The sequence below is a fragment of the Rhipicephalus microplus genome, chromosome 9 (genome assembly GCF_043290135.1).
Source record: "Rhipicephalus microplus isolate Deutch F79 chromosome 9, USDA_Rmic, whole genome shotgun sequence".
Classification (NCBI taxonomy): domain Eukaryota; kingdom Metazoa; phylum Arthropoda; class Arachnida; order Ixodida; family Ixodidae; genus Rhipicephalus; species Rhipicephalus microplus.
Window position 1 is genome coordinate 351,338 of NC_134708.1, and position 14,993 is coordinate 366,330.

Sequence of the window (14,993 nt, forward strand, 5' to 3'; positions counted from 1 at the left end):
TTGCAATTAGTAACTTTGTATGTGGAAACCCCACAATACTATTATAATCATGTTAGTAATATATTCATTATTATTATTATTATTATTGAAATTTTTTTCTTTTTTTTCTTTTGCCACCCTGTGGGGGAGGTGTGCGTACATTTAAGGCCAAACCGCATAGCGAGCGGTATGCAATTTAAAAATAAGATATATTGTTGTGTATTGAAACGGAAAGTGTTTATTATTGCCTTGCAGCACTTTTTATATGCACATGCATAATAAACATTGCGTTATTTTTTGTTGCGCATACGTGAATCGGGCAGGGTCACGTGCACCTATGTAGTCTTTGTCTTTTCCGGTATTTCGCTATTGGCTGCTTGAGCCCAGCACTTCCGGGCGATGAGCGACGGTTTCCAAATCTGGAGAACCGAGCGATCGCGCGAAAACGAGCACGCGACACGTCACGCGAACGCCCTGTTTCGTCGCTCATAGCGTCGCTTGTCGCTGTCGCATGCATTTTCGCGCTTATGAGGTTTGACCCTTAACACGCAAATTTTTGTAGTAGAGCTTAGACTTTCTTATTTTTTCGTAGTGCACGGCTCGAGTTTAGTAATTATCGAGTATAGGGACAATTGGTGTCAAAAAGACATGGCTAAAAAGACTGTAAAGTGTTCAGGATGTGGAGTGGGTTTGAAAGTGGACCCAAGCAAATGTGAGGTCGAGGAAAAAATGGAGAAAATGAAGGTTGCCCAAAGTGAACTGCTGGTGAGAATTGATGAGCTCGAGACTGCGTTGGCGACAGAGCAAGAGAAAACGAGGGCAATGGGAGAAAGACTGAAGTCCACCGAGGAAGCACTAGCGAAGCTGAACACAGAAGCGGCCTACGGAGAAAACAGTAGAGAACCGGCAACCGGAACGGTGGAGAAGGAAGAGCAAGCAAGTTTGGAAAAAACAGGTTTAGCCGGTTCAACTGTCGCAAGGCCCAGCTTCAGCGAGGTAGTGGTGGGGCTGGGAGGGGACAAAGCAGCCGGCGTCACAGGTGCAAGTAGCCCCCAGGTGCAGGACGCTCCAGCTGAAAAGTCACAGCATGTGATAATCGCCGGGGACTCGAACTTAAATCGATGCACAGAAGCCATCAATGAGAGGGTAAGAAGTGACAAGAGGGTTGCAGTAGGGGCGTTCCCAGGACGCAAGCTGGAAGCAGTCATGAGGCAAGCGAGCGCAAAACTCAAAACTACAGCTGATAGACGAAACCTCGTGATAATTTCAGGTGGTTTAAATGATGTCTTAAATGAAAATACAGCAGTACTAGCAGCCACACTGGCGAAAGGCGTCGATGACATGTGCGCTACTTCTCCTAAGGTACAGGTAGTGATATGCACGATACCGGAGGTACCGGTGCGTGATAGCAACCTGCAAAGAGCGGTTGTCAACGCAAACCAAGAGATATGGCGGATGAGTCGAGAGAAAGGGTTTGAGGTGGTGGAAATAAACAGTGAGGTGCATAGGTGGGGTGGTTTTCAATGAGACAGAATTCACTTCGATGGGCGGCTAGGTCATGAGGGGGGTTGGCGACTTGCAGGACGCGCAGTAGCTTTTTTGGGGGGCAAGCGAGCCCTTCGGGGTGCAGGATAGCTAGTAACGTTGAAAACAACCAGGGAGACTCTTCGACAGGTGTTATGGACACATACGATTCCAAAGTGGCACCAATGTCTAAGATAGGTAGAGTCCGGGGCATAAATAGACGTAGCCACGAGCGCCGAGCCCATTAAGACATAGGGTATATTAACAAGCAGGGTGGTAGAAACAGGCTGAAGTGGGAAGAGATAGAAGAACAGCTAAGGGAAGAGAGGCCGATGGTATACGGTTTTGTAGAAACACATCTCAGGGACATGGAACAACCTCCGAACAATCCGGACTACGCGTGAGAATATTGTAATAGAACAGAAGGCAGCAGAAAGGGGGGTGGTATTGGGGCATTCATTCATAAAAGTACAGACTGGCGAAGGGTCAAGCAGGAGTGCAAGGAACATTTATGGCTAAAAGGAAAAGTGGCAGGTCAAATGACACTCCTTGGTTTCGTGTACTTGTGGACGGGAGCAAAGGCCAGAGAGGAAAACCAGGCACTGGTAGAGTGTATATCAAAGGACATTCGGGAGTTAGGAAGAGAGGGCGAGATAATTATAGTAGGAGACATGAATGCGCACATAGAAGATATAGATGGGTATACCGACCCGACAGGCAAAATGATCATGGACATGTGTGAAAGGCTTGATTTGATCATTTGCAACAGTACCGAGAAGTGTGAAGGGCAAATAACAAGGGAGGTAGGAAGGCTGCAATCGACGATAGATAATGCACTGATGTCACATAGGATGTATGATAAGCTCAGGGGAATGCACATAGATGAAGGTGGCTCCAGAAGTCTGGGTAGTGATCACAAACGTATCAAGCTAAGTTTTGGAAGAGCAGTGAAAGTGGGAAGGAGACAAGATGAGCAACTACAGGAAAATTTTTATTCAGAAAGGCAAATTGAAATAGCCACAAAACAAATTGAGAAAGTAACCACGGAGGATAATAAGACAGTGTGGACATACACAAATCTAATTAGACTCTTTGAGCTAGAGCTTGTTAAGACGCGTAACAAGTCACCCCGGAAAAGAAGACACAAACCCAAAAGTTGGTGGGATGAGGAAGTTAAGAGAGCCATAGCAAAACGTCAGGAAGCCTCTAGGGAACACAGACATGCTGAGCAGCGGGGTGAACCGACAGATGATGTTGAAAGAAAATGAGAAACCTTTCTAAGCTGTAGAAGGGCTGCATCCCTTCTGATCAATGAAAAGATTAGAAGAAAGGGAGCTCAGTGGCTGGCAGAAGTACATAAAAAAGATAGAAAGGCAGCTGCGAAATTTTGGAACCATCTAAACTCCCTAAGAAATGAGACGAGCCTAGAGCAGAGTTTTATAACTACAGCCCAAGGTGCCAGGCTAGAAGGGGACGAAGCTATTGAATATATAAGAACAAGGGTGACAGAAAAATTTCAACAAAGAAGTACTTTATGCACCACAATAGACAAGGACGAATCAAGTGGTGCAATGGCTCCATTTTCACAACGAGAGTGGGAAAGGGCTGAGAAAAGGGTTCCTAGTAGTACATCAACAGGCCCAGATGGCATTCCAATTAGGCTGATAAAGACATTAGGCCCGAAGTCTAAGCAGGCTTTGAGAGAGGCAGTGAGCACAATAATAATTGATGGTGAAGTTCCCGATGGATGGAAACTTAGCAGGATGAGCATGATCTATAAAGGAAAGGGGGACAAAGCTGACATAAACAATTACCGTCCTATAACAGTGACATCAGTGGTCTACAGGCTGGCGATGCAGATGATAAAGGAAAGACTGCAGGCGTGGATAGAGGATGAGGGGGTGCTGGGGGAACTGCAGAATGGGTTTCGGAAACACAGGAGGTTGGAAGACAATCTGTTCTCACTGACGCAGTGCATCGAAATAGCAGAAAAGGAACACAGGCCCCTATGGCTAGCATTTTTGGATACCAAGGGAGCGTACGACAGCGTGGTTCAAGAGGCATTGTGGGGAATACTGGAAACACTAGGCGTGGAACATGTAGTCACTAATCTTTTAAAGGGTATCTATAAAGGTAACAAGGTAGTTATAAAGTGGGAAAAACAGGTATCCAAGCCTGCAGAGGTAAAACGGGGGCTTAGGCAGGGGTGCCCCCTGTCACCCTTATTATTCATGATGTACCTACAAGGATTAGAGGCAAAATTAGAAGGAAGTGGGCTGGGCTTCAACCTCTCTTTAGTCAAACAAGGAAAACCTATTGATCAGGCACTACCAGCATTAATGTACGCAGATGATATAGTGCTAATTGCCAACAACAAGAAAGATTTGCAGAGATTGATGGACATCTGCGGTAATGAGGGAGATAGGTTAGATTTTAGATTCAGTAAGGAAAAATCAGCAGTCATGATTTTCAATGACAACGAAGGTAGTGAGCTTAGGATACAGGAGGTCACGCTTGAGATAACAAATAAATACAAATATCTGGGCGTATGGATAAGCAATGGGACCGAGTACCTGAGGGAACACGAAATATACGTGACGACTAAAGGTAACAGGAATGCAGCAGTGGTGAAAAATAGGGCACTGTGGAATTACAATAGGTATGATGTTGTGAGAGGAATATGGAAAGGGGTCATGGTTCCTGGGCTGACGTTCGGCAATGCAGTCTTGTGCATGAGATCAGAAGTTCAAGCAAGATTAGAAATTAAGCAACGTGGAATAGGTAGGTTTGCTTTAGGAGCTCACGGGAATACACCAAATCAGGGAGTACAAGGTGATGTGGGATGGACATAATTTGAGGGCAGGGAAGCTAGCAGCAAGATAAAATTTGAGAAGCGATTGAGAGAAATGGGGGAAGAGCGTTGGGCTAGGAAGGTTTTCAGCTACTTGTACATGAAGAATGTCGATACAAAATGGAGGAAGCGAACCAGGAAGTTGACTGGTAAATACTTAGAAAACAGCAGGTGGCCAAACCAAAAAGAACTATCGGTTAAGAAGAAAGTGAAGAAAACGGAGACTGACATGTGGAAAATGGGCATGATTAAGAAGTCTGCACTAGAGATCTATCGAACTTTTAAGCAGGAAATTGCCAAGGAAAGGATCTATGATAATACTCGGGGTAGTTCTCTACTGTTTGAGGCAAGGACGGGAGTACTGCGAACCAAGACATATCGGGCCAAATACGAAGGGGTAGACACAGTATGCAGTGCGTGTGGAGAGGAAGAAGAAACTGCCGAACACTTGATAATGTTCTGTAAAGGGCTTCACCCTATAGTTCAGAATGATGGCGCAGAGTTTTTCAAAGCACTGGGGTTTAGGGACCGGGAGGGCAAAATAGACTTTAAGCAAGTTGACTTAACTAGAAGGAGGTTATCTGATTGGTAGCTAAAGTCAAGGCACGAGTGAAAATTAAACTCTCCACTGCAAAGTACGAATCCTCAAAGTCACTTTTTAAGGAAAAAAAATAAATATAGTTTTGGGTTCATTAAGTAATACGGCTTGGTGGCGCAAGCCACCGCCCGATCTAAAGGGTACAGCCTTATCCATCCATCCATTCGTTCAGCAACCATGGGAATGATGGGTAGCACTACAGTGTAGAATAGGGGGTCTAGTACGCTGTACCAGTTCTAGTACACTCTAGGTAGCACACACATTTGCCTAGTCTTCGTACTTGCGGGCGACGAATCGTACTTGCGGCTTCGTTTATTGCTGTGTTTCGGTTTTGTTTTGAAGAAAACATTGAACCCTTTTAAACTTTGTGAGCCGATTTGGAAAGTAAGTAAAAAAAAAATAGAGAAGCTAAACCGTTGAATATTTGCTAATACTTCTTTCGTAAAAAAAAAACAGCTCCAAGCCACACGAACACACATGGAGCCAAAAGCAGGCCAGAAGTACGAATATTAGACAAATGTGTGTACTACCCGTCATTCCTATGCTCGTTGAAGCGCCGTACGTTGCAGCTCCCGTAGACACTAGCGCCAGAGTTTTTTTCAGTGTATATTAGGAAACTCTACGGCTGGTACCGCACGCCGCCGTGATGAACTGATGATAGATAAATGAATGGATGGATAAATGTGGCCGTACCAACTTAAACCTTTAAATTGGGCAGTGGCTAACGCCACCTAGCCGCATACATAGTGAAATCACCACTAGATTTATCTTTTTTTTTCTTTTAATAGTGAAGTTGAGGACTGGCACTTCCTTCACACTTCTCAGTACTGTTGGAAATGATCAAATCATGCCTTTCACACACATCTATGATCATTTTGCCCATTTTGCCAGTTGAGTCAGTATAGCTATATATATCTTCTATGTGCGCATTCATATCGCCTAGTATAATTGTCTCGCACACTCCTCCTAATTCCTCAATGTCCTTTGATATACACTCCACCATTGCCTGGTTTTCCTCTCTGGCCTTTGCTCCCGTCCACAAGTACACCAAACCAAGGAGTGACATCTGCCCAGTTACTTTCCCTCTTAACCATAAATGTTCAATGCATCCCTGCTCGACTCTTTGCCAACACATGCTCTTATGTATGAATGCACCGATTCCACCCACTTTTTGCTGCCTTCTGTTCTATTGCAATATTCCCATACATAGTCCGGATTGCAAGGTGGTTGCTCCATGTCCCGAATGTGTGTCTCCACAACCCCATATACCATCAGCTCCTCCTGCCTCAACTGCTCTTCTATTTCTTCCCTCTTTAACCTATTCCTGCTACCCTGCATGTTAATATAGCCTACGTCTGACTTAGCTTGGCCCTTGTGTTTATGCCGATTTCTTCTCCCACGTACTCCTTGTGGCTTGAATATTTGTGCCCCTTTAGAACCGTCTTTGGCTACACTGTTGGCCTCAGGGCTCTGGGTTCCCCTAAAAAAGCTGTGGCTTGACGACCCATTCTATTACCGACCGTCCTGCCCGTCGCTCCACTGTAGTTAATGCCATCCTGTGCAAAGGGGCGAGCGCCGGGCTCGTACACGTCTTGGTTAACTTCCATTACGTTGTATCCGAGTTGCCGGCTCATACCCTTGATCCCACAATTGGCCTCCACTACCCTCCTCTCAATCCCACGAGACTGCCCCCAGACCTCTGGGACTGTGCATATGGTCACATGCACACTCCCAGAGGCTTCTCGGAGCTTACGCATCCCATCCTTTAACTGTCTCTGAAGGTTCTGATCCTTGCCCTTCAACACATCATTGAGCCCAGCATGAATAATGACGAGATTTTCGCCCTCCATGCTGTTCTCTACAACCTCCTGAGCTTTGGCCAGTGCATCCACCATGCTCTTCCCTGACTGGGCCTCCATCATTACTCTCCCATCTTCCTTCACTGTCTTGAAGACGCCGTCCCTAACCCTGGCCACATTAGAGTCCCCTATCACCAGGACCCTTCTATTCTCCAATCGCTGGCTTACTGTTTGTGATGGGGTTCTTGTTTGCTTCACCTGTTTCTCTCTCTGCCGTCTGTCCTGTGTTTCTGCCCTGCTCGAAGACTGCCGCCCCACCGAGCTGTATGTTCTCGAAGCCTCCGTGCTGTGGCCAGACACTGCGGCCCTCTGACCTCTCTTCTCGCCTGTTCCTTCCTGCCTGTCACCTTCTCCACTACCCACGCCTTCCGTCTCACACCACTCGGGGCCGGGGCAAAGCGCCATTAGCTCCTTTACCCGCTGCTCTAGCTCGGTCCACCCTTCCCGTTCTTTTCGAAGGTCGCCCTTCATTTGCTTTAATAGGCTGGTGGTAGCCTCCTCCAGCTCACGCGACGCTCCGAGCTGTTTTCGGAGTTCTATCCTCTGCTCCCGTTCCGCCCTAAGCTCCCCCTGAATCCCCTTGATGCTATAGCCTCCGTGCGCTGCACGGCCGCCTTCAGTGCCTCGCACAGCCTGCACACGAAGCTCGCCTTCTGCGCGTCGGCCAAACTCGATAATTCTGTCTCGTCCAAGTAGCACCAGCACTTGCATTCTTCGCACTGCATGAGCTCACTCTCACCCGTGGTTTTCATAGCCTCCTTAGCCATCGCCCGCCCGACCATCGGACCAAGCGCCCGACAGCCCTCAATAGTGTCAGTCACGAGCGCCACCGCGCGGCGCTTGCTCAACACTGAGTGGTGGTAGTGGTTAGAAGATGAGAAAAGGCACCTAATTTCTGCGACCCGGTCGGGATCACGGCGCAGTGCCTAAAAACAACACTGAAGGAAGGTCAACGCCGGTGGGAGCGCAAGCCATTCCTCAGGCATCTTTCTAGAGAAGGCGTTGATGAAGGCTAAAAAAAAAAAACCAGAGCTAGCCAGCATAGAGTTTGCTATGCTAGCCAGCATGCTAGCCAGAGGGTCAGTCAGCTAGTTCCCGTCTGGACAGGAAACGTGAAACAGCGTCGTGGTCACTTTTGTGTGGGGAGCCCGAGACAACCCGAAGCTGCCCGAAGATCACAAAATCCATGGAGGAAGGAAAGGAAAGAAAGACAGGATTCGCCGATTTGTCGGCAACCTGACAGATGCAACAGTGTGCGTTTAGCAAAGGCGCCAAAAGTAGATTATGACAGTTCGCGATACTCTGTGGTCTCGTCACTTTGAAAAATTTTTGGCGTGCACAGTATTACCAACTAATAATTAACTGGGAGTATAGTGAACTAGAATATGATCATATTTAGCATGACTCATATGAAAACAAAGTGCGTTTGTTAACAGATGCGAGAGAAAATAGACAACACCAGTACATTTCTGAAATTGGGCACTGGCTTTCCGAAGCAACCATTTGTAATGCGAAAGCGGCGGAGCTTGCTAGCCCTGCAAGTTTTATTCAGCTGATGGCTGTAGACTTGTCACCGCTCAATTCTAACATTTTTAAACCCAGTGTTCGTGCTGAGCGTTTATACGTACAGGTCTTGCAAGCAACACCTACCTAATCTCATTGGCCCGCCTAACCACAGAACACCTATACAATACCATTTACCTAACTTTCTGCCTCCCTTTTGCGCACTTGCCTTAATATCTGGGAAACCAGTCAGTCACCTTTAACAACCAGCGGTTATTCTGCCTACGTACTATGTGCCTGGTCCATGTCCATTTCTTCTTGATTTCAACCATGATATCTGAACCTCGGTTTATTTTCTGACACACTCTGCTCTCTTCTTGTCTCTTAAGATAACACCTATCATTCTGCTTTAGATCGCTCGCTGTATCGTCCTCAATTTAAGCTGAACCCTCTCTGTAAGCCTTTAGGTTTCTGCTTCGTAGTATAAATACCGGCAAGATGCAACTGTTATATACTTAAATTTTGCTCTTGAGGGCTAGTGGCAATCTACGATTCAAGATCTGAGAATGCTTGCCGAATGTGATCCACCTCATTTATTTTCTAGTTATTTCACTTCCATGGTTCGGCTTGACCGTTAATACCCGTACTTAGTAGACTTATTCCTTTAGAACTTCCAGTCTCTCTCCACCAATCAAAAAGCGCCGTTTTCTGCCGTGACTTTTGCCGGCCTTTAACACATGTGAGATAAGGACACCACCTCCCGGTCAGGGACAGTATGTTAGCTTAGAGTGTTACAAGCGCATGCTGTGCCATGTCTGAATGCTAGTGTTTTTGATTAAATTTTATTGAGCTTAATTAATTACCGACTCTTAAGCTGCGGGTTCGATCCTGGTTAAAGCAGTTGCATTTTGGATAAGGAAACATGCTAGAGGCCCCTGTACTTGGACTTTGGTGGCCTAGGTGACCAACATTTTCAGAGCCCTCCTCTGTAGTACTGCTGAAGATCATACCATGGTTTAAGTTTTATTGGGATCGTGTATGATGCATGATGTTTATAATTACCAATGGCAAAAAAGACAAACCTTTGCTGCTCGTTTCCCAGATATAAGAACAGCAGCCAATGCATTTGTGCACGTAAGCTCATAACGCAAACTTTGGGAGTATACATGGTTTAGTGTTATTTGACGTATGCATGTGTAACCTTCTGTCTCCCCCTAACCCGCTTCCCAGAGAAGGGAAGCGGGTTAGGGGGAGACAGAAGGTTAGGTGGGCAGATGAGATTAAGAAGTTTGCGGGTATAAATTGGCAGCAGCAAGCACAGGACCGGGTTAACTGGCGGAACATGGAAGAGGCCTTTGTCCTGCAGTGGACGTAGCTAGGCTGATGATGATGATGGTTTAGTGTGCCAGATGATCTATTGAATGTATTGCTCGTTGTCTGAATGATTAGCGTTTGGAGGTGGAGTCTCGTCAAATTCTTCTCTGTAGCCATGATGTGTGCATTGTCCCAGTTTATCTCGTGGCCTGTCTTCTCAGCATGCTCTGCGAGTGCATTTGTCTCTGTGTAGTTCTTGGTGATGGCATTCTTATGTTGCTTAAGGTGCCTGCAGAAATTGCTACTTTCGCAAATGAACACCAACTTGCAATCGGTGCATGGGATCTTGTAGATCATACCAGGAAAGTGTTGCTGAGGTAGAGGATCCTTCAAATTTGGCAAGCCAGCTTTATGTTTGCTAGCTGGCGCAAGCGTGATCTGCACTCCACGTTTCTTGAACACGCAGGCTGGGGCTTTGCTTACATCTCGAATGTACGGAATCGCTATGTGCTTGTGTGTAGACGTTGTGTTAGGCACGGCTTGACTGTCTGGCTGCTGGTTATGCAAGACAGATTTAGTTGTTTTCCTAATAAAATTCTTGGGGTATCCATTCCGGATCAGGTCACTTGCAATAGTACGGAGCTCCTCCTGCAAGCTGCTTGCATCGGAACCGGCGCAAATGGCTCGTTGAACTAAAGAGCGTTGAACTAAGGAACACTGAGCATTTGTGGGCTACAATCAATAGATCACCTGGCACACTAAACCACGTGTACTCACGGACTTTGCGCCATGCACTCAACACTACATAAAAACCTGATGCTCAGCCAACATTTCATTCTGAACAATGGATCCCTATAGATCCCGAAACGTCATTCTTTGTTTTGACATTGCTTAGTGACCTGTTTTTTCAACAATGCCTTTAGCCGACTAGACGGTATTCCGTCGAACTCTCAACTACATTTCCTAATGACAATATTTTGTGCTGCTAATCTCACTAAATTGATAAGAAAGTGAAACATCACCGTAATTTAAAAACGTGATGCTGATTAGTTTGTTTGACAATGTTTTAGGCCACAGCTGCGTGTCTCAAATTTTCTTGAAGTTGTTGTGCTCATGCTTTGTGCTGTCACTTGGCGTTCTGACAAAAGTGATTCTAAGGTGTAAGAATATCTGTGGCACATGCATAGTAACAAGGTGTCCCACGAATGAAAAAACACACTCAAAAAGTGAGTGGGATTGTTTTTTCCTTGATTATCTGCAAATATTGCAATGATCAATCACATTTAAAATGCATTAATTAAGATGCAACAACTTGTACCACCGCCTTGTATGTTGTAGGTAACTCACACAACCTATAGTCGCATACAGCTTGGGAAGTCCAGAAAGAATCTGCCAAAACTGATTGGCTCTGTGACTGAAGAAACATGCACAGAGCAGTGCTCTCCAAGGGAGGGGTCACCAGCGATGCAGTTCATGACGTCAGTGCTCATTCGTTAATGCAAGGCCCGAAGAATTGCTACAGACATGTTATCCAGCTGTGCCTGGCTCTTGGCGTGTCATCTTCACTTGGGAAGCTGTTGGGGCAGTGAAATTCTACAGGCATCCTCTTTCAAGAGCGAGAAGGACGCGAAAACGCGCCAACGCTCGAGCACGCTGGCGAGGAAACCGCAAAACGACCCGCTAACAGCCAATATGTTGCAGCTCGAGAGCACTATCAAGCTGATGCAAGTGTCCATGAGGCAGCAGCAAGAGACCATAAGAAAACAAGCCGAAATGATCACGAGACTCACCTCGCAACAGCCCCGGTCGGACATGCAGTGGAATGTAAGCGCTCCACCAACAGCGACGCTCGCCCTATCGGAAGCGACGGCCATGCCACCACCGCCACCACCGCCGCCGCAAGAGACGGACAAGACCCCCAGGCGAAAGAAAGCCCGTCGCAGCTCAGTGAACGAGTCGGACGAGGAAGAGGACCTGAACATGGACAACGACGCAGACGAAACCGCATCCGTCTCGTCGATCTCAACGCAGCTCTCCAGGACCACAGAGGGCCAGGAAGGACTGAACTGCGGAGCCCGATTCAAGAAAATCTACAACTGACTAAACAGGCAAGACCGTCGCATTAACGAGATCTCGCAGAAGGTAGACAACGTGGCGTCGATAATGAACAAGTTTGAAGCTAGGGTAGAAGCCCGCATAACCACAGGCTTCGAAGAGATGAAACTCTTCATGGTTCAACTGCTCAAAGAAGAGCTGAGCTCCCTCGGCATCGGTAATCGCAACACACCCGGATCCTCGCTTAACCATGGACAGAGCAACTAATCAAGCCAAACTCAAAGTGTGGCACTGGAACGCCAACGGCCTCCGGTGTCGCAAGGCAATACTGCAACAGCACATACAACCCATGGACGCGCCCCCGGACGTGATTATGGTCCAAGAAACACACATGGAAAAGCTCCCGAAACTCCCGGGGTATCACGTTCACGCCTCGCCTCCCAGCGCACGCACCAGCAATGCCGGTGCGGCGCAGGGGGTCTGCACCTTCGTCCGCAAGGGCCTCACCCTCATCAAGCTCGACCGCTTCCTCGACTGCGACACAGCCCTAGAGCTGTGCGCAGTCGAGGTCGTGATCGGAAGGAAGAAGCAAGAATCCGTCTTCCTGGTAAACGCCTACAGCAACCCGCAACATCGCGGCCAGCGCTTCAAGAAGCTGTTTCACAAAGCCAGGCGGAAAGCCGTCGATGCACCGGTGCTCGTGGCGGGAGACTTCTACTCGTCACACAAGGAACTGGGCTACCCTCGAACGACTGCCAAGGGACGAAGTCTGCTCGAAGAGGCCGAAGAGGCGGAGTTCGAGCTCCTCTCGGACCCGCAACAGCCATCGCGCATCGGCACCTCAATCACTAGGGACACCACCCCGGACCTTGTCTTCGCACACCTCCCCGACGACAGAGCGGTGAGCTGGCGCAACACGGGACATAACCTGGGCAGTGACCATTATATATCATAGAAGTGGAAATCCCGCTGAAGATTCGGAGCAAACTGCCCTCGACTCGGAAACACAAGCTCACGGACTGGAACGCGTTCCGCCAGCAAGATATCGCGCCCACCATTGAAGACCTCGAAGAATGGACGCGAAGCCTGGTAGACGCCGCAGAATGTGCGAGCACAGAAATAGAGACGGACGACACGACCTCACCCATGGACACCAAGTTGGCACACCTGATCGAAGCGCGCCAATCCCTTCAACGCAGATAGAAACGAATGCGTCACAGTAGGACGCTCCAAAAGCGCATCGCCCACCTAGGCAGGGAAATCGAAAAGTACAGTCGGCAGCTCTGCGCGCAGCAGTGGCACGCCATCTGCAACGAAGCGGACAACCAACTCCACACCAGCCGCACGTGGAAACTGCTACGACACCTGCGCGACGAGACACAGAGTAAATCGTACCAGCAACATCGGCTGGCGCAGATCCTGCACGCAGCGATCAAGGAGCACGGCGAAGACGAGGTGTGCAGACGCCTCAACGACCAATATCTCCCAACCAGCGCGCAGACCCGACACCCGGACTACGCGGGACCGGGAAATCCCACACTCGACGCGGACATAGAAGAGTGGGAGGTCCGCCACGCAGTGAAGGCGCTCAACTGCAAGTCTGCGGCGGGACCGGACCTGATACACAACAATGCCCTGCGCAACCTCAACGACGTGGCTATCACGGCCCTTACCGGTACTACAAGTGCTGGCGTTCAGGCACCCTGCCAAAGCAGTGGCGCACGGCCCGCACGATACTGATCCCCAAGCCGAACAAGCCGCCCGGCATTGAGAACCTCCGCCCGATCTCCCTCACGTCGTGCGCGGGCAAGGTACTCGAGCACGTACTCAACAACCGCTGGCAACGGTACATAGAAAACAACGCGTATCCGGCGACGATGCTGGGCTTTCGGGCCCGGCTGAGCACGCAGGACGCGATGCTGCTCATTCAACGAGACCTGCTCGAGTCCCCCAGCAAGACCGACTGCAGGACCATCCTGGGCCTCGACTTAAAAAGCGCCTTTGATAACGTGAAACACTCGGCGATCCTGGCACAGATCGCGAGACTCGGACTGGGCGAACGGACCTATAACTACATCCGAGCCTTCCTCTCGGACCGAGCGACGTGCCTCTGCGTCGGACACCTGCAACTAGAGGAGCGCAAGTTGGGCAGCGTCGGCACACCGCAAGGGGCCGTCATCTCCCCCTTCCTGTTCAACACAGTCATGATACCGGTGGCCGAACGCCTCGCTCGACTACCGCACGTACGGCACACGATCTACGCCGATGACATCACCCTGTGGACGACCGGAGGCACGACCGGACGCACGGAGGAATCGCTCCAAGAGGCGATCGAGCAGATCGAAGACTGTCCGCGCGGAACGGGGCTCAAATTCTCCTCGCAGAAATCGGAACTACTAATACTTCCACCACCCGGACACTGGCGCAAGTCAGCAGAAGCGGAGGCGGCCAAGATCACGCTTCGGACGGAAGACGCCACCACCATTCCGCACGTCCGAGGAATCAGAGTGCTTGGCATGCACATCGACGCCGGCAACGGGAGCCACACGGCCCTCAACAGGCTTCTGACGAAGATGGGGGTGGCAACCCGCCTCGTCAAGCAAATCTCCTCCAAACGGAACGACATGAGAGAAGCCAACGTCCTGCGACTGCTGCAGTCGTTTGTGACGAGCCACGTATCGTACGTCGGCGCATTTCACGGATGGCTGCAGCACGAGCGGGACAAAATCATCGCAGCCATCAGGAAGGCCTACAAGTCTGCCCTGGGTCTTCTTGTAAGCACGAGCAACGACTCCCTTGCCCGACTGGGGGTCCACAACACCCTAGAAGAGGTGAGCGAGGCCCAGCGCATGTCGCAGCTCGCCCGCCTCTCAACAACCACTGCCGGCAGAGAAATCCTCCGAAGAGTCGGCCTGCGCCCACCCAGAGCCGAGTCCTATCAAGACGAGGCTCCGGAGCACACGGAGATCGAAAAAGACATCGCGAGACACCTCGTGGTCCTGCCGCTACCACGCAACATCCACCCGCAACGCAACAAAGAGCGACGGGTCGCAAGAGCGAGAGCACTGGCAGAGATCGACTCACGCCAGGGACTTGACGGCGGTGTACGTAGACGCCGCCAAGCATCAATACCGACCGCACACCTACGTAGCAGTGGTTGTCCGAGCCACGGACGGCAAACTGCTTAACGCCTGCAGCGTCCGAGCAACGTCTGCGGAGCAAGCGGAGGAAGCCGCCATCGCCCTGGCGCTAAACGGCACTCCCGAAGTCGCCACCATCCTGAGCGACTCCCGCACGGCCATGGCCAATT

The 14,993-nt window shown here is 49.4% G+C and overlaps 2 protein-coding genes across 4 annotated transcripts in view; both read right to left on the bottom strand.

Annotated features, from left to right (window-relative positions):
- The window catches only part of Tdg (Thymine DNA glycosylase), a 300,029-nt gene that overhangs the window by 22,162 nt on the left and 262,874 nt on the right, over positions 1-14,993 (bottom strand). The window lies entirely within an intron of this gene.
- On the bottom strand, positions 5,894-9,489 carry LOC142771466 (uncharacterized). Its single transcript, XM_075872935.1, has one exon. The coding sequence runs from the start codon at positions 7,520-7,522 to the stop codon at positions 6,401-6,403; it is 1,122 nt and encodes a 373-aa protein (XP_075729050.1). The 5' UTR covers positions 7,523-9,489; the 3' UTR covers positions 5,894-6,400.

Excerpts from the sequence above, each read along its gene's own strand:
- LOC142771466 (XM_075872935.1), bottom strand. The coding sequence starts at position 7,522 with ATGCAAGTGCTGGTGCTACTTGGACGAGACAGAATTATCGAGTTTGGC.